We start from the raw sequence: 19,552 nt of genomic DNA, 5'->3' as shown, positions 1-19,552 counted from the left end.
ATAAAGTTTGATGCTCCAATGTAAAATGAGCTTTGATTGTAAAGTCCACTAACTTGTATTTCACTGAACACACTTGATGCAAATTGTCAGATAGTTTTGTCTTCTTCATATGTTTGTGTTGTAGAGATGGACTGTGTGACCGCAAGGAGAATGATTTGGAAAAATGGAAAAAGTTATCGGTGCAGTGGCACTGTGGTGGTTCTGTGCTTTCTCCTGTATCTGTGAACGAGAGCTGTTCATATTCAAAAATATTGATCAAACTACGCTGGGTTACTTTGAATTTTATTCTTGGATGAAGTGGTATTCCCCCGCTCAAAATACAGTCATTTTGCATACAGTAAATGTCACTGGCTTGAACAAAAGAACTGTGTAACAGAAAGTGTGTATCAACAGTCAATTTTGTATCTATTATCTGTTTTATTTGAACTCATAAATCCAAAGGGATCAAAACAGGTTTATACCTGCATTAACAAAAAAAAAAAAAAAACTCAGCTGTTTGAGCTGCTGAATTCCTCTTCACAAATATAGTCAGTCATATTAAACTTTTTATACATGCTCACCTTTTTACAACTTTCTATTTTATATATTTCAACTCATAAATTCATGAATACAAGCATCTTTGTTGCATCTACAATCTCTTTGAGAGATTTACCTTTGACTGCTAAATTTCATACGTTTTTAAAGATAACTTTATTAATTTATTTTTTTTAGGGATGTAAGTGACTTGATGGAGCTACAGTCATTTGCTCCAACATCTACAAGCTTATATGTTAGTTATTTTGATGTTGATTAAAAAATGGATTTTCACACACACTGGTCCTGTTCAGAATATATGCAGGTATATAGAATACACTTTAAGTGTTGATAATAAGCCACATATATTTTCTGGGTGTCATTTTTGTAACCGAGGCATGTGAGGTTTCTGCTGTTTGCACACCTTCTGGAAGTAATTCAATCAATTGCAACTGTTATAAAGTTTGATAGGACACACACATGCAGGCTTTTGTGGTTGTAAAACCACCTACATTTTAAGACTTTTTATTATTATTTTTATTATTATCCTTTTTAACTATCCCATATTTTTTCCTCTTCTTAGAAGAAGAGTGAGAGTGAGAAGAGTCATGTTTTATGGATCTGTTCGGAACTTCTTAGTTTTTTTAGAGTTTACAAAAAAATATGTTATATTGTTGGATAATACATATCTACAGAAATGTGAAATACACAGAATAATTTCTTGTAGTAATTATATACAGTATTTATTGATGTAAAGATCCATAGTCGGTTTCTGTCCTTTGCTGCCTTCATTATATGATAAGAAAAAAAAGTTTGAAGACAAAAACTATAAATGAAATGTAATTTTAGATGCATTTTGTCACAGCTGTTTCAGCTGATTAATTAAATTAGAATTATAGGCTTGTAGGCTTTTATTTATTCATATCTAGTCCTACTTTGCATAGATTTAATTCAGAGCGTACTTATTAGAACTAACACATATGTTCTTTTATAGGACTACTTAAATATTTTCTGACCAAATTTATGATCATCATAAATTGGGGAATGACCATATTTTTGTTAGAAATTAGCCTTTATTGTTCAGACTGAAAATTGGCCAAATCTTTTAAAGTGTAAAGATCAGACTTTCTGCCTTTTAAAAAGTGCTGTAAATACTTTTGTTCAAACAGATTTATTTATTTTTTCTCGAGCCCAGTGTTTTAGATCTTCACTTTGGAAAAAGGATGCAAGTGAGGGGTTTTCTGTTAGTCTCACTTAAAGCACAGGATTTTAACAAACCAGTTGTTAATGCTTGTTCAGTAGCTGCTGAGTAAATAGTTCAGGCTTATTGTTTGCCAAATTACATCTTATGGCTGTTGTAAATTTCAGCCTTTAGTTTTTCCCTCCCACGCCTCAACTCAACTTAGGAAGAACTCTGAAAATACTGTTTTAAATTTACAAACTTTAACTTAACATGAAAATCAGCTTTTAAAACAGTTACTGTACAACATGATGCTATTTTTTTAAATACAGTCATGCATGCACAAGTTACACAAATGTCTTAATTAATTACAGCTTGAAGTTAATTTGATCTCAGACTAAGAAAGAACTTTTTTCACAGAAACATGTTGAGCACAGGTACTCACGGGTAAATTCTGAACACTTAAGGCAAAAATTCTTAAATCCAACAATTTCATAACACCTTCTGGAGAAAGTGAAAATATGCTCCCAAAAAGCCCAAAATCACCAGATTTTTTAATGGAAGGACCAAGAGACGGTGCTGACTGTGAGGCATTAAAAACGTATTTTAGACTGCTAGCTTTGAGCTTCTTTGTTGGTGGATTTGCCCAGGCTCATGACTCAGTATTGCTCATCGTGTAGGAGATGATTCGCCCGCCATTTCTGAAAACTGTTTCTCTCACTCTTTGTCCTCGCCTGTTTACTTTTATCTGCTGAACTAGTGTTTTTCCCCACTGTTTTGTAATCTTTCCTTTTATTGTGCAAACTCATATTCAGAGTTTCATCCAGGTTATATATTTTTTAATTAGTTTTGGTGAGTTTCTGTGTGTTTAGATATAAGGAATTTTGAAACGTGGGGGATGGGAATAGGAGAGGCTTTGTTTCCCTCCAAAAAAAAAAAAAAAAACCTTGATTTTTGATACCGTGTGTCCTAACCATTTTCTATTGTGTAATTTAAAGCGTGATCCATCTGTTAGACTTCCTGTCTGCTTTGTCTATTCACATGTAGGATATCCATTACCTGGTATAAAGTTAATCATTACTAAAAGGGTTCCTTGTTATAAACTCAATCATTTAACACAATCTGGGTTTTTTTTCGCACCATAACATAGGTGTGTGTGTGTGTGTGGAGGTGGGGAGGGACGGAAATGACTTGCCTCCCTCAGAGAAAGTTATCAGCTATAAACTCAACCGTATGTGACATGACTGCCCACGCAAACCTGCCTTAAAATGTTTGATGTGTCTCCGAGCTTTGATGATGAACAAAAGACGTAAAAGTAGAACATTTTGAATGTTCTGAAACAAAAGCACAGGGGATGTAATTGACTGCGTATAGCCACAAAAGAGAATAAGTGAAGGTCTTTAGTATGTATTTGTTTAGTGATTAATCACTAACTCCAGCATAGGGATGGGCCACTGATTCGCTATTCTAGGGCATTCTCTGCAGTCTCTCGCGTCTTTTTTTCTTTGAGTGTGTGTGTGTGTATGTGCGAGCGGGAGGTGGGGGGGGGTTCAGTAGTATGCTTGTAGTTGGTGGCTAAATCTTGTAAAGGGTCTCCTAATATGGGCCGTCTTAAGTAGCACCCTCCCTCTGGGCCATCCCCCCCAGATTTTAGCCAGTGATGACACAGCTCGGGTACGACTCACTTCCTCATTAATTGGCTGAAACCAGTTCTTACAGGAACCGCCTGTGATAAATGTGAGAGTTCTGAGAAGTCATTCATTTCTCCTCGCTGCAGCGGCAGAGGAGGCACTGCAGGGGAGTTGAACGAGTTCACCGATGTGTGTGTGTGAGAGAGAGGGAGAGGAAGCCGAGTATGTGTGTGTGAGAGAGGAGAGGAGCAGAGAGAACAGAGCGGGAGAATGTGGGTGACTACTGCTGCCGCGGCTGCTGCTGTATGAGGACCATCCAACTTTATTTATTCCTATTTTCATTTTCTTTTTACTTTTTTTGTTTTGTTTTTTCAGCAGCACTATTTTCTGTAGCTGCGGTACAGTCTGTACTTTTTTTCCTGTGTGTGTGTGTATGTTTATGTGTCTGTATTTGTGGGGATGAGCAGTGAAGGGATCGCACTCGTTGCTCTCTCTCTGTCTTTCTCTCTTCTCGGAGAGAGGAAGCAGGGGAGACCGACACTGTACAGGACATAGGACAGCATGCCTCCCTTTGTTGCTGCCCTTGGGCTGGTGAGTAACAATGATGTGACGTGATTTGTGCCCCCCCCTCCTCCCCTTCTCCCCCCCATACCCCCCCCCCTCCTCTCTCTTTCTCTCTTCTTCCTTCCCTCCCTCTTTCCCTCCTTTTCCTCTCTTCCTCCCCCCACCTCCCCCCCTCTCTCTGTTGGTTGAGGCAGAGCTGTTCCACTGCTGGGTGCGGCACTGCAGAAGCCCTTCAGGGAGTACTTGGAGGCCCAGAAGGCCAAGCTGCACCATCACGCTGGAGAGGGGATCCCAACTGTAAGTACAGGGGCCTCAGCCCCCAGCTCACAGCCTCTATTCATTCACATGTGCGCGCCAAGAAAAGAATGCAGCCCCCTTACTTTTGCCTCTTTCACTCCTTCTCCCTCCACTTTTTTTTGTCCCTTTCTTCTCTTTATCTAAGCCTTCCTTTATATCTCTGACCCATTTTCTCTCATGAACACAATTCTGTGTTCACCCTCTTCACCTGTACCTTTTGCTTTCAGTTTAACATTTCAATCACTTTCATGTATTTATTTTAAACCTAATTTCATGTTTATAAGAGAACTGTTGTAGACTTTACTATAACCTGTAGTGATACAGTAGATTACAGAGGCTTGTTTAGGGCCAGAATGACAGAGTAGGTTAGCGCTGCACTGGGCGGGCTGGAGGGGAGGGGAGGGGAGGAGGAAGAGGGGAGGAGGAGAGGGGCCAGTGTGGGGTCTGGCTCCACTCGCTATATTGAACTGTACTACTGTAGCGCGGGGCGTGCTGACTCATGCTCCATCTTACCAATTGGGAGTGTGTGTGTGAGTGTGGTCACTCCCCTATGTGTCACACACACACACTTGCACTCAGTGCCCCGCCTGAACCCAGCACTGACTGTAGACCGGGGCGGGGGCCCCCCCCATCCGCCAGTGACAATCCATCAAAACCCCCCTGTCTAGAACAAAAAGAGCCAGTTGTAGCTGTAGCCTATTTCTCTTTCAAAGCTTTTTCCCCTCCTCTCTATTTCTCACTCTCTCTTTCTCTCACTAACTGATTCATTGAAAACCATTTTTTGAAGCGCTTACGAGGGAGGAGAAGGAAAAAAGGATAAACTTTGAGTTGCACAAGGACAGATTAAGGCATTTCTAGAACAATGTTCCTTTTTTCTTGTAACTTGAGCCTCCTGCAGTTACAGGAGAGAAGCGAGGCAATTTAACTTGGTGGAGGCAGGCTGCAGGCTGGGGTCAGTGGGGGCGTTAGGAGGGAGGACGGTGGGGGCTGCCGCGTGTTTTATTACCCCTGATCTCTATCTGTCCTGCACATGGAGCTGGATCCCCACCTAGCCTACAGCATCAGGAGCAGAGGGGAGAGCAGGGTGTGGGGTGAAGTGTGTGTGTGTGTGTGTGTGTGGGGAGGGGGGTGGCCCTCGACTTACTGACCGAGCTCCTCTCTCCTCTTCTCTCTCTGTTCTTACTGTGGTTCCTGGCAGGAGGAGAGTTGGCTGTCGTGGCTCTTTGAGAAGGTTGTGGTCATCATGGTATGCTTCTTTGTCTGCTCCATTGTTAACTCCATGGCCCAGAGCTACAGCAAGCGCAAGCAGCAGGAGAAGTACAAAACGGAGTGAAGGCCGGACAGCGATCGCAGCGAAGCATCAACTTCAGAAGCTCCCACCGATCCTTTAGTCCCGGCTGATACCCTACCATTAGCTGAAGCAAAATATCAGCCTCCATCTGGTTTCTCTCTTGTTATTGTAGCAACATGTTTACATTGAACCTGGACTTCCATTTACTTGCTTTTGATGGCTTTGCATTTGGTAGTGATTTCGGCGATTTTTCTCTGTAAGGTAGGTGCTTGTTGGAGTGCGTGTGAGTGAGCTGTTGTGTTGTTCATGTTGGTGATTTTAGCTGCTCCTGAGCACGTGAGAAGAAGCTGCTGGCAATAATTGTCCTCAGTGAGGCCTTAAGCTGCACTGTTTGTTCCTCTAGAAGAACATACTGTCTTATATGTCACTTGAATTCACTTTATTTGAATAAGCTAGGATTTACTTTTGATTACGTGGTGAGTGTTGTGTTTTTTTGTTCAGTAACTTAATTATTTAATGTGTATATTTGCTGGTTTAATAATAAGACATTGTGTGTTTATTACTGTACTGTAGAGTTGTTGTGCAGTATCTGCCGTGGTAGGATAAGACTGTAAATGCCCACTTTAGAGTCATCTTATTTCTACATATTGTAGAGCTCTTAAGTCAGTTGTTGTCGAGATGTTGATGAATGTTTTAAAGTGTTCGTGGTGTCTTAGACAACCACTTCTTTTGTGTGTTTGCAGTAAAGCACGTCAAGGTACTTTTGGATGAGAAATGATAAATCGGCCATGAATCACCCTGCTGGTCCCTTTGTCTGCCCTTATTGTTCTGCTTCCAGGAAGAGAGCACATGAGTCAGCCCGGGGCTACTTTACCAGATGCAGCCATATATCGAATCAGATCTACGACTGTGTGTGCGCGTGCCTGTGTGTGAGATGGAGAGCGAGAGGGAGATAGTAGGTTGTGTGGCTGCCACATTTGTTGCTCCCTTTTATCTTTTATGGATTAAAGCAGATTGTGCTCCACTAATAGACTAGGAGTGCCTGGAAGTCTTAGTATAGCAGATAGTGACTGTTCCTTTAACTTAGAGACAGTCTGTGTCATGGTAAGTGTTTTTCTTTGTCTTCACTTGCTTTTTTAAAATCCTTTTTTTTACCTCCGAAGAGGATAGCAAGCTCATGTTTAACATTACATGAGCATCTCCTCCGAAAAAAATGCGCATTTTATATGATCAGTGTTCATTCTTGCTCAGTGGATAACGTCAGCTGGCTTTCGGTTTATTCAGTACCTTCTTTTTTTTCGTAATTGCCAGAGAAATGTGCTATTTTCTTCTCCCTCTCTCTGTACCGCCGCTGTGCTACGCTGGACTGAGCACAGTGGGCGCTAGAGCAGGCACAAGCAGGAGAGAGAGGAAAAAAACCCTCAAGCGCACAGTGAAAAGCGTCTGTGCCGTTACCTCAGCTGAACCTTCGAATGAACTCGTTGCACTGCCCCAGTCACGGAGCCAGGAGACGAATCACTCGAGTAGATTCAAAACAGAGGGGTACTGTTGAGCGGACTGAACCCTGCGCTCTGCACCAGCTCTAGTCAGAACATTCACATCTCCTCTTTTCTCATGTCATGGTAAGTCGGATCAGGATTCTTTTTTTTTTTTTTTTTCATTGTTGTCGTCTCTGTACATGCGTTCGTCTCAGGCATGTCCGTCACTCTCTCGGCCTGTCAGATAGCTTATCAGACTGGTGTTGGCTGTTAAGATTGCAAGGCGACAACAGTCTGTAGGCTGTCTGACATTTCGGGCTCTTTCATCTGACCAGCATCCTGTTTTTTTGTCCTTCTGTTACTGTCATTGTCTCAGTTAGCATCAGTTCCCATTTAGAGGTGTGTGCTGCGATGTCACTTCCCTTTTATCCCAACCGCTTGTGAAACGTCAGAAACATGGGTCTATTGTTTATTTCCTCCATGCTGACGTCTGTGAGGGTTTTATGTGGTTTTATGTGGGGAACTGTGTTTTTGCATGTTTGCAAAGGCAGATGCTGATGCAGTGATGTCAATAGTGTACCTCTGCAAATGTGTACGTGTGCGTGTGTGTGTGTGAGTGAGTTGGCTCTATCCTCTTGAATTTCCAGAGAATCCAGACAGTACACACCTTATTGCAACACATCACATTGTGACACCCAGCCCTAGGTATGGTACACGCAGTGCTCACCCAGCTCTCCCCTTCCCTTTTACACTTCCCTCTTCTCTTTTACTGAGAACTTTCTCGTGTTGCTCAATACTCACTTTTTGTAGGAGGCTGCATTTTATTGGAACAACTCTCTAGAGGGGGTGTTTTTTTTAAGGGCCACAAATTGGTAATTATACAAAGCTGAAAATCATTGCTTGACCAGCGGATACTTTTGCCGCAAAGCCTCAGTTTTATTTTAGATTTTTTTTTTTCTAAAAAAGAGCAAAAGGGTAAAACTTTTTCCTGGTCATAAAAGCAAAATCATTGGATAACACTGGAATGGCTCGCTGGCTTAGAGAGTGTTTTTCTTGGCAGTTTCAGGATGTCCTGTTCCATAAGGGAGCCCCCTTTTGGCATGCCTGTCTGAATGTGTGTGTGTGTGTGTGTGTGTGTGTGTGTGTGTGCGTGTGCGTCTAGAAATTCTGTTTATATTTCAATGTGTAAGTGCCTGTATTTCTTGTCTAATATGCCTGTAATCATTTTTAAAGGGTTTGTATTTTCATCTGCTTTGACTATAAATAAAGTCTTTAAAAAAGAGGATTGGTGTTGTGTTCATTATGTGATAAGTCTTGACCACACTGAGCCGGTGTTGACCCTCAGGCCTCCAAAGAATCTCACATGTCAGCCGAGAAAGAGGGTCAAGAAGGATACTGAGTCCATCACAACTCCGATTTCGCCGTCTTATGTTTCACATCCAAATGGTTATCACATTACTGATTTGCTCTCTCCACACTGACATCATCTCCATTTCAGATTCCAAGTTAAGCCTTCGCTGTGAGTTATGAATATATATACACTTAATGCTCTTGTGACGAATTGAAGACCTATTTAAACTCTCACCTAAATTAGAATTCATACAAACAGTAAATGATAATACTGTTAAAACATTATTTGTCGTATAAAGTTTTTTGTTGCACAATTATTACATTATTTGAAAGTTTGTACAAAAGGTTTACTATGAATTAAATGTGGGTTACTTTCTATGAAATAAATTATGACAAAAAATAAAATGATTTATGGGGACACATGTGAATGGGGTCAACATTTTAATCATCAGATCTCACTATGAAACCTTCCCAGTTAATCATTTACATTATGACTGTCTTAATGTATTACACGTTTTATGAAATTGTATGTTTGAATATGCAAATTAGGCATTATCTAATGCTTCTTTTTGTCAAACTTGAGATTAATCTACAGACACAAATAGACAAAGCGTAGTTAAATAAACACCTAAGTGCGTATTTTGGATGTTTTCTTTCCACTGGTATAAAAAGATGTTATTGAAGCATAAAAGCCCATGAAAAAAAAATCAATATTTGACCTGTGGTGTCTACTGTATTCTGCTGGTGTTTTACAAGCATTTGCAAAAAATCCATTCACAAATGATGATATGATTTGTGTATTTTTGACCTCAGATCACGATTCTGTGGTTATGAGGTGAGAAAAAAAATAAAAACCTTCAGACTTCAGTGTGTGCGATTAATGTGTGATCCTGTGTCCTGAGGTCGGGTGTGTGACCTGAGCTGAGAGACCCCAGATGAGAGAAGTCCTGTTCCCAGAGCAGCCACACCCTGAGCACCATGAAGACGACTATTTCCACCCACCGTGCCCCGCCCCACCCTACCCCGGGGCTCCGGCTCAAAACCCAACATGCAAATCCTGCCTGTCCAAACAGGCTGGGGGACTCATATTCAAATAATGACACAGCTTTTGTCCTTCCTCTCTGTCTGTCTCTGCTCTCCCCATATGCTCTACATATACAGTTAAATCTGGTGGCGTTGGTTTAATTTCTGGCACATTGACCCTCCCACCAACCCCCCCCCCACCTCCCTCACTGTCTCTCACTCTGCAGTTTTTTCCCCCTCCCTGTCAGCAGGCTAACCACCGAGGGATGCTGAAATATCACTGACTTCATCCACCACCCACCCACCCACAAGCCCACTCTGCATTTGGTTATCCACTTAGTTCCTTTCACACTCTGTCTCATTACATTATGCTGGCCAAGTGGATTTTTTTCTTTTCCTTTTTTATTCAAAATCACATTAAGGTCCTTTGTTTTTGTGAGTAGCAGTCAGGGGGTCATATCGGACCACAGTGGAGTGAGCAGGCAGGACCAATGGTGGAGAGAAAGGAGGAAACTTACCATTTACAGTGTTTATACAAAGTCTTTAAAGTTTGCTGTGTTGTGTGTGTTGTGTTTTCAAGGATAGGAATATGCTTGACTTTGAATATAATTGGAAATGCTTGATTTTCACCATTATCTGCTGTTTCATCTACACACTCACTGATGTAAACCAGAACATTTTTATTTTTTTTAAATGAAACAGTCCCATGATCAAATTTCTTTGTTGTCTCGTCACCAGAAATTAAAGGAACTGACTGCACGAAACAAGCATTAAATTATCATGATCAAAATATACAGTCAATGTTAATATGAACAGGTTGTTAAATAAACAACTGTGGATATACATTAATTCTATACATTTTATTTTTTGCAGTTGCACATTAAGTTGGAATAATTTTGTTTTCAGACACAATTCTCTGTTAATTGTGGTTTCATTGTCATTGTGATGTTTAGAAGAGATTGATTAATAAAGTTATGAGAATATATACACTTTATCTGTCAAGAATAAATCACATTGTTTTTTTCATGGAAAGGTAAGAAATATTTTATTCCAACTTTATGGGCGACCATGTAGAAACAGTTTAAATGTGCTGATATAGGGTTTGAGAATCTGGAAATTTTTAGTTTTTAGTCTAATAAAGCTCTACAAACACTCAATTTATGTGTGCATCACCCTGGATTACCCAGCATCTCCACCACTATTATGATGAGAATATATACAGTACCATGCAGTTTGATATGTAGTGTCAAATGTTAATTAATTTGATTTTAAAAAAATGTTTAGGTTTTACAGGATTAACAGTAAAATAATGAGCATACCCAAATAATTGTCAGCTTTACAACCCCAATTCCAAAAAAGTTAGGACACTGTGTAAAACATAAATAAAAACAGAATGCATCAAATTCATAAAGAGTGCATATATTGACAAAAAATATATCAGTTTGAACATAATTATTTTTTTTTTTACTGTATTCAATGAAATGTAGGTCCAAAAATATTTTCAAATCAATACTTTTTGTTTTACTTTTGTTTTTCACAGCATCCCAACTGTATCCGGGTGTACGTGTGGATATCTCTTTGTACACACATGTTTATATGTGCACACACACACACACATTATAACTGTGGTTAGTGAAAAGCCCCAGCTCCAAAAGCCTTTGTTTCTTTTATTGTGGCTTCAGCATGCCAAGATCAAACAAGCTTATCAGTATCTTCATACTCTTCATAATTCACTCCATCTGAGAGAGAGAGATATTACTGCTCTCATTTATATTAGATCACAAGGTTGATTCAGAAAGATTGAGTGTCTGACTGAACTTATCAACAGGCACTTGGCTGGCCTCTGTGGTGGAGTGATTTACAAGTATTTAAATATATTGTTCAAACTGTGACCATCTAATGATGAACTCTTTCTCAGATTGAATTTGACACAACAAAACACAACTCCCTGCGCTGCGTTCAAACTAAATTATGTGTGGGTATTTTAACAGAGCATAGTTAGGCAGGAGCATCTGCTGTTCCTGCCCACACAGTGCCAACATGGCAGACAGCCTAATGGCTGGTGCCAGGTGGCAATGCCAGGGCACCGTGACGAAACCCACATCTGTAGCTCTTCCGCCTGCCATTTTCTCAAGGAGTTAACACTCTGATCCAGATCAGGCTGTCTATTTGTACTTAAAGAATCAAACAAAAGCAATATAAATCAAGGTGTAGTTGAATTAGTAGTTGAAAGTTTGTGGGGGGGAAATATAAGTGACTAAACTTTTTGTCAAAACACAATTTCTGTGCTTCATTCACAAATGACCTGAATATTTTTCTCTCTTTACAGTTAAAAGAAGACAGAGAGGTTTCACGGACCTACATAATGGCTCATCATGCTGCTTCTTTTCGCCTACATGCTCTGTCCCAGAAGTTTTTTCCGAGAAAACAGCGTGATTCAGGTGTGTCATAAATACAAAAGGGGGACGTGACTGCTGCAGTCGGACTAGAAAGCACAATAAAGCGGCGGCATGCCTGAGAGCAGAGTGGGCGTAAAATTCTAGAAATGTACCTTGCACTCCAACACACACAAGCAGAGTGAGAAGCAAAGCTTTGATGTGAGAGGACGTCACTGAGTAAACCTTTGGAATGCCTGACAGTATGGACTCTCCTCCGCAGCAGCAGATTTTATCCTCAGGCGCTGAGTGCAGCTTAAACACAGCTTTACATGTCAATGCAGGTTTCTGTGTCATGACATGATGCCATCTCAAAAATATTACTCAGGAATGTCTCACGCTGCCTTCCATGCATACCACTGCTGGGAATGTGTGATCTGCCCTTTCGGTTGAAAATGTAAATTAGGCAAACCTACAATTAAGTGGAAAAACTACCAATAGACACGCAGTCAGACAAAGGTTTAGTAGGTGCATGTAGAAGTCATTTAGTGAAGAGGCGGGTAATGCTCATGAGAGCGCCAGCTAAATACGACCACACATCCTGCAGGTGTAGCACCAATAATGTAATCATTTCCTGAAAATATGAATATATTTGCACTTTTTTAAATTGGTAATAAACTCAATAATGTAATAACTTGACTAATTATCAGTTGTGGAATGTAACCTAGTACATTTACTTAAGATAAGATATTCCTTTATAAATCCCACAACAGGGACATTTTCTGTGTATAGCAAAAATAGAAAGAAGCATCAATAAAATAATACATATTAATCCTATTTATTATTATCCTATTAATATCCTGCAGGTTTAGCACCAATAATGTAATCATTTCCTGAAAATATTAATACATTGGCACTTATTGGAATTTGTAATAAAACTCAATAATGTAATAACTTGACTAATTATCAGTTGTGGAATGTAACCTAGTACATTTACTTAAGATAAGGTATTCCTTTATAAATCCCACAACAGGGACATTTTCTGTGTATAGCAAAAATAGAAAGAAGCATCAATAAAATAATACATATTAATCCTATTAATATCCTGCAGGTGTAGCACCAATAATGTAATCATTTCCTGAAAATATGAATACATTTACACTTGTTGAAATTTGTAATAAAACTCAATAATGTAATAACTTGACTAATTATCAGTTGTGGAATGTAACCTTGTACATTTACTGAAGATAAGATATTCCTTTATTAGTCCCACTACAGGGACATTTCCTGTGTAACAGTGTATAGCAAAAATAGAAAGAAGCATCAATAAAATAAGAAATATTAATCCTATTAATCATTATCCTATTAATATCCTGCAGGTGTAGCACCAATACTGTAATACTTTCCTGAAAATATGAATACATTTGCACTTTTTGAAATTTGTAATAAAATTCAATAATGTAATAACTTGACTAATTATCAGTTGTGGAGTGTAACCTAGTACATTTACTTAAGATAAGATATTCCTTTATTAGTCCCACAACAGGGACAATTTTCTGTGTTACAGCAGTGTATAGCAAAAATAGAAAGAAGCATCAATAAAATAAGAAATATTAACAACAAATATAAAAGTATTAACAATTTAAGCAAGAAGAAATATAAAATTAGGAACAATATAGACGGACTCAATAGTTGAAATTGCACCATTACACAGAGAACAGTATTTATATTTCACAGTGAAATGATAATACACCGTTACTATATACTGTACTTTTGAGTTACTTTAACTGTACTTGAGAATTTTAATTTTATGCTACTTTCTAAAAAACTATACTTTTTGCTTACATTTATCTGACATCTGGAGTTAAAAATTAAGATTTTACAATCACAGCATGTGATGCATTTATAAAATATGATACTAAGCAATAGACTCAACTATCCAACTGTATGTAAAGTAGTAAGAATGTTCTCCACCAGCTGTGGCCTTAAAATGCTACTTACATGATAATATTACAACAATAATAATTATAATAATTATAATTATAATAATAGTAATATAATATATAATTATGTGCCTCTCTGAGATGGACCATTCTGCAAGCAAGTACAATTTTCTCTTACTACTTGTGTACTTTTACTGAGGTGAATGTAAGACTTTTACTACATTATTGGGTTTTATAACATTTGAAATCAGGTCAAATGTAAAAATGTATTACATTTTCAGGATATTATTACATTATTTTGTGTAGGTGGTGCTACAGGATGTCAGTGGATTCTTCCTCTGGGGACCATGCATATTTTAACATAATGCCGTGGCAATCTATTTAATAATGGTCGCAACATTTCACCAAAAACTTTGTAGTGGCACGGGAGAAAAAGTCACTAAATTCAGTAGGACATTTCCCCCCCGAGTTGTTTAATTCCTTCACAAGCAAAGTAAGTAAATAACTTCTTTCTAGATTTAACTTTCTGCTCTGATGTAGAACAAAATACAGGCAGACACTTATAACACACAGTACCCTCCATGTCTATATACAGGCATCAAAAACATATGACATTACTATTACCAACCTAAGCTCTCAGCCTTTATGGCCTCGCAATCAGAGCTAATTTTAGCCTTGTCCACATACTCTGCATGAGGTCTGTTTACCGCATGCAGCGCGGTTGTATGCAGCGTGCCCATCAACGTGCTGCAAACAACCACAAAGAGCAAACAAAACCAGACACATCCATGCCAGACTACACAACAAACACAGTGTGCTCCCAGCTCATCTGGACCAGCTTTCCTGCACTCATATTCCTCAAAAGGACTTTTACTGCTTTAACAGCCTCACCTGAGTCCCCAAAATACTTTATCTGTTATAATCCACATGCCTTTTCTTTCCATGCTCTTAATTTCAAAAAGGGGCACGTATTTTAGAGGAGACATGACTCTGCAGAGAGCAGGGGGTCTATATTAGTCCCACACACCAACAGGATTTTACAAAAATCTTTCTGGAAGTTCTCAATTATCAAGTTACAGTACTTGACTTGACGTAGGTTCCTAATCCAATCAGTATCTGGGGGGAAATTGCATTTCTAAAGGAAACATTTATATCATTACCTCTGTTTTTATGCTTACCAGAGTACTAATTAATGCCAGGAAAAGAAAATTGAGGAAAAGTAAGTTAAGACCAAAAATGTTTTTTTTAACATGTTATAGTTCTGACCATTTATTTACTCTTTTAATTATATTTTGTTAGACCTAACCATGTACTTCTCCCCCTAACCTTAAGCAAGTAGATTTGTTCTCTAAACCTAACCAAACTGCAACCATTTCACATTATAAATGTGCTACAACAGTGACCGTTATATTCAGGCTTGAGGACGTATTGATGTCCTGCCAGCAGTCGGGGCGCTAATTTTTAAAATGCTTGTTGTTTGTATTTATTTGTAGGAACAAACAGCTACAGTTTAGAGGAATTATTGGTTTCCTTTGCTCTTTAGTGTCATGTGAATACTGGAAAATGCTATCAATGTTGCTTAAATGCTCTGAGAAATAAAATACAACACAACACACACTGACTCATAATTACCATGGCCAGAAGAGGGCGCCACCAGCAATACACGTTTAACCAACAGCGCATTGAATGAGCTGATAACAACCTACTGGACCTGCTAGAAGGTTTTAATTTGAATTATTGTGTGCTGTTTAATTGTTTTTTTGACCAGGGCCAATATCCAGTAAAACTCATCTGATGTATATATATTATGGCTGACCCTGTGAGACCAGTGACCCTTGCACAAAATAAACATAATATGCAGGAGTTATAGGGACGACTTTACCAGATGCATAGATCTGGCTTTCAAAACTCACTTTTCAGCCCATAATCTCGTCTGGAAAGTTCTCTCCTCCCCTCCTCCAGTGTGTCCCAGGACATCTTGCTGCCTCTTTTTTTCACTAGATGCTACAGTTGGATAACGTACTCATCCATTGTGGTAATTAGTGTCAGTTACAGGTTGCTGGACAGTTAAATGAGAACACCTGCCGCTTTAACAGTTTGGTGGTATTTACAGGGCAACGGAGCATCATAAACAGATATGGTCCTGTTTTGATGAAGTTATTGGTACTTATTGTTCCCATAAAAAACATTCACATTACACAAGTCTGTGTCCTGCAGTAAACACCAGCAGGCGTATGCATTCAACAACAAAAAAAAAGACAAAATCACATGAACATGCTGACAGCTTTCACCCTCCGGTTTAAATTAATGGCCTTCCATATTGACAAAGTCCAAACAAGAGAACACAACGCAGTCGGTGGATATGCAAAGTGATTTTGAATGAACACAATACTGACCTCAAGTCATCACACGAACCCACAACAGAGCTCCGAGACTTTCTAACAGTGTCTAGTCTGTCCTTTTGTAAACATAAACAAAGCTAAACAAAACAGAGAACACACACAGAAAACATATTCTGTTACCGAGTGCAGCTGGTTTTGATCACCGGGCAATCAAAGTAAAACAAACTAAGAGATGGAATAGAGGCGGGGCCCGGAGTACCGCTCGGCCCTGCAGGGGGCCCGTCCTCAGCCTCCAGGGACAGAGGTTTCAGGCAGACCTCCACAAGAAAAGAAGCTGTGGTGAAGATTGACCTTTTAGCTCCTGGACTGAGAACATAGTGGGGATTTCGTCTGTAATCATTGTCACTTTTACTAAATTATAGTGGAGATCAAATGGATTTAACCATTCAAAGACTCTTTAAAGAAAAATGCCATCAATACTTACGTGGTGCTGCAGCTGGGTGCCCTGCTGAATGTTTTCACATCAGCTGGACTGAAGGAACAAGCAGCAGGAAGGGACTGCTGAAGATTACATTTATTTAATACGCACTTCCAACGGGCTTTCCTGTTTACCCCATTACCAGTATGAGTAATTATACCCTTATGTTCACAAAACAACTGAGGGGGACATATCATTGTTAAAAATCCTACAGATGACTTGTTTTATGATATTTAGAGCTTTGTTGTTGTTCTGTCACAGCACGTCATCTGTTATTTGATATGAGTGTGTCCTATCTGTACTGAATTAACTTTTTTATAGTCACCCTTTATTCAAAAATGTGTTTTGCTTGTTTGTATTTCACTTGGTGTTCTATCTTCACTGTGCATAGTATAGTAGTGCAGAGTTTGGGACTAACAGGCTGTTTTTTATAACAAACTTTCACAAACGGGATGTTTCTTTGTGGTCACTTAAAAATATGGAAGCCCTGAGGGACAAATGAGAAGAAAAAAATGGGTGATCTATTTTTTTTTAAATTCTCATCAAAATTGCTTTCTCTCCTGTGTTTATGACTTATGAACGGGTGGTTTCCATCTCTGAAACAGGTGTAAAAAATATATGGCAGGTGAATTTTCATGTTGTGAAATATTAATATAAAAAAAAATATTTATTTCAGCAACAAGAGGCTGAAGTGCACCACAACCCCATGTTCTAAACAGGACTGAATGCTTTTATGTTTTATTTAACGGCAGATTAGCACAAATAAAAATTAATTTCTGATCAAGAGAAAGATATGAGAGTAATGTTACAAAACTAGCCAACACACATTATATGTACCTTGTGTTTAGGGTGTATGGTGAAATTAAAAGTGACCTGGAAGAAAACTTAAAGTTTTTAGCTTTTAATGTGCTGCAGCAACATTTATACTTGAAATAATTTTAAATGATTTTCATGCTTAAATAAAAAAATATACAAATACAGGTTTACTGAACTGTTATTTATTAAATTGTGTACCAGCAGCGTTGTAAAACTTATAATAATAATAATAATAATAATGATAATAATAATAATAATAATGATAAGTCAAGTGTAATCCTTTTAAATGCAGCAACAAATCAGTATCCCCAGTAAATCCCAGTAAAAGTGGCCGCCTGATATCCAATATCAGTTTTTAATCAGTGCGTCCATATTATGACTGAATGATTTGCTAACAATAAATATCTCTTTTCAATTTTATTTCCTTTTTTCTTTCCAAAAATATTGTCTAAAATATCAAATATCACAGTCATGTGTGAAATTGAAGATTTTGACCAAATCTCTTTAAACCTGATCTCATTTTTAAAAGACGGATTTTATCATTAATTCTCACAAAGCTATAAAAAACAGAATGGGGAGCTTAATGTGGGAGTATAAAGATAAGAAAAAAGATAAAATAAGTGCTGCTGTGGCTCTCAGATCAGTTACATTGTGCAGCATTAGCCACATGTGTGTCTCTCTGTCAGTTACCTTAATAAGGAGGTGCACAGTATGCACACTCTACTCTGTCATGTAGTAGTTTTTTATCACATTTGCATTGTTCTATATTGCTGAATTGTCATGCCATTGACTAAACTCCAAATCTACATCTAGTTTAAGTTCTAAACCACTAGGGGGAGTAGCCAGCTGTGACAGAATACTACAGTCACAAGTTTAACGATTTCTAGAAATATTGTCAAGATCTTAAATGAACTTCAATAAATATATGCACGGGCAGAAATTTGGATGAATGAAAAAGGGCTCTCACACCCTGGAAATAATTTCCTTTTCCTCTCTGCCACCTACTGGTAGGAAAAGGGTGCTGAGCCAGACCCTGTAGTGAATTAGAGGGACGTAATGTGATTATGACTGGGTGGAACCCACTACTGCCTAAGATTTAACCCCTTACAGTGCACAGCCCAAAATAGATCTTTTTTTTATAGTCAAGATTTTAACTCATCATAGTAAGAAAATACCAGGTGTTACTAATTGTGTCATCAATTGTCCGTTCTGTTCAAGTGTTCCAATAAACCAGTGTGAGAGTGAACCGGCATGCACAATACCATGACCGCAAATCTAAATTGGTAATTGGAGTGTTTCCATCATTCATTTGGTTTTTTTATATACCTGTGCTTTCCCTGCTGTGACATGTCAACACTGACTGAAATAAGCTGAGTAGTGCAACTGGTTTTCCAGGATCTTGAATACGCTCAAAAATATCCATTCAAACAAATATGATCCAAAACCTTGCATCTACATAATTATATATTTCATTCTAACAAGAACAACCAAAGAACCTTAATAAATATATTTTTGCTGCTGCTGTTCTGTGTCCCAAAATACAAGACATATACACATATAAAATGTCAATAAATAATAATAAAAAAAATGCCTGGCATAAAAGAGATATGTAGTTACTAAAGCACTGATGTAAAAGCAGGATTTTACTCTTGTAGTTGGTTGATGGTGGACCAACTATTGATGGAGCTAATATTTTAACTAGTTTTCAAAGTATGTCCACTATATAGTTAACAAAAAAAAATATTTAATTATGATTATAGATTAATCTTCTGATATATTTTTTTTCTTTTGGAAAATATTTAAACTTTTTTTTTTTACCTTTATTTTTGGTCATTTTGTGTCTTTTGAAAAATAAATTTTTACATCTATTTTTGGTCATTTTGTGTCTTTTTAATCATTTCAACATCTAATTTTGGTCATTTTGTGTCTTTCTTGGTCGTTTTTGCATCTTTTTTTGTTGTTGTCATTTTGTATCTTTTTACATCTAGCCTACAGTCAGGGAAACATTCTTGATAATAACCCAAATCATTATGAATTTAAAAAAAAACATGTTAAATGTCTACATATCAGCTCTTATTAAACTCTTATCAGCTATTTTTGTTGTTATCGTTATATATTTAGGTTCCCCTTCTGTGATTATTGGGAGTTGTCACTTCTTTCCATGTATCCAAGCCAAGCGGAGCCGGGTAGTGCCGGTGTTGTGTCCTTACTGGTTTCCACATTAACTGGTTACCGTTACTCGTGTGTGCAGCTGTTTGCCTCAGTTAGCAG

The 19,552-nt window shown here is 38.2% G+C and overlaps 1 protein-coding gene across 7 annotated transcripts in view; it reads left to right on the top strand.

Moving 5' to 3' along the window:
• The window catches only part of LOC131986535 (vacuole membrane protein 1-like), a 65,907-nt gene extending 59,232 nt beyond the window's left edge, over positions 1-6,675 (top strand). For 2 of the 7 annotated variants that reach the window (XM_059351538.1, XM_059351541.1), the window contains 2 exons: positions 4,083-4,185; positions 5,384-6,675. In XM_059351538.1, coding sequence (XP_059207521.1) covers positions 4,083-4,185; positions 5,384-5,518 — 238 coding nt within the window. In that variant the 3' untranslated portion in view covers positions 5,519-6,675. Of the gene's footprint in view, positions 1-4,078; positions 5,118-5,383 lie in introns of those variants that run through there. The other 5 variants (XM_059351534.1, XM_059351535.1, XM_059351539.1 and 2 more) reach the window with 4 other exon arrangements.
• Positions 6,676-19,552: the final 12,877 nt, after the last annotated feature.

This window comes from Centropristis striata, chromosome 15, assembly GCF_030273125.1.
Source record: "Centropristis striata isolate RG_2023a ecotype Rhode Island chromosome 15, C.striata_1.0, whole genome shotgun sequence".
In the NCBI taxonomy this organism is placed as follows: Eukaryota; Metazoa; Chordata; class Actinopteri; order Perciformes; family Serranidae; genus Centropristis; species Centropristis striata.
The sequence above is the reverse complement of the archived record's forward strand: the minus strand, read 5'-3'. Positions and strand labels throughout refer to the sequence as shown.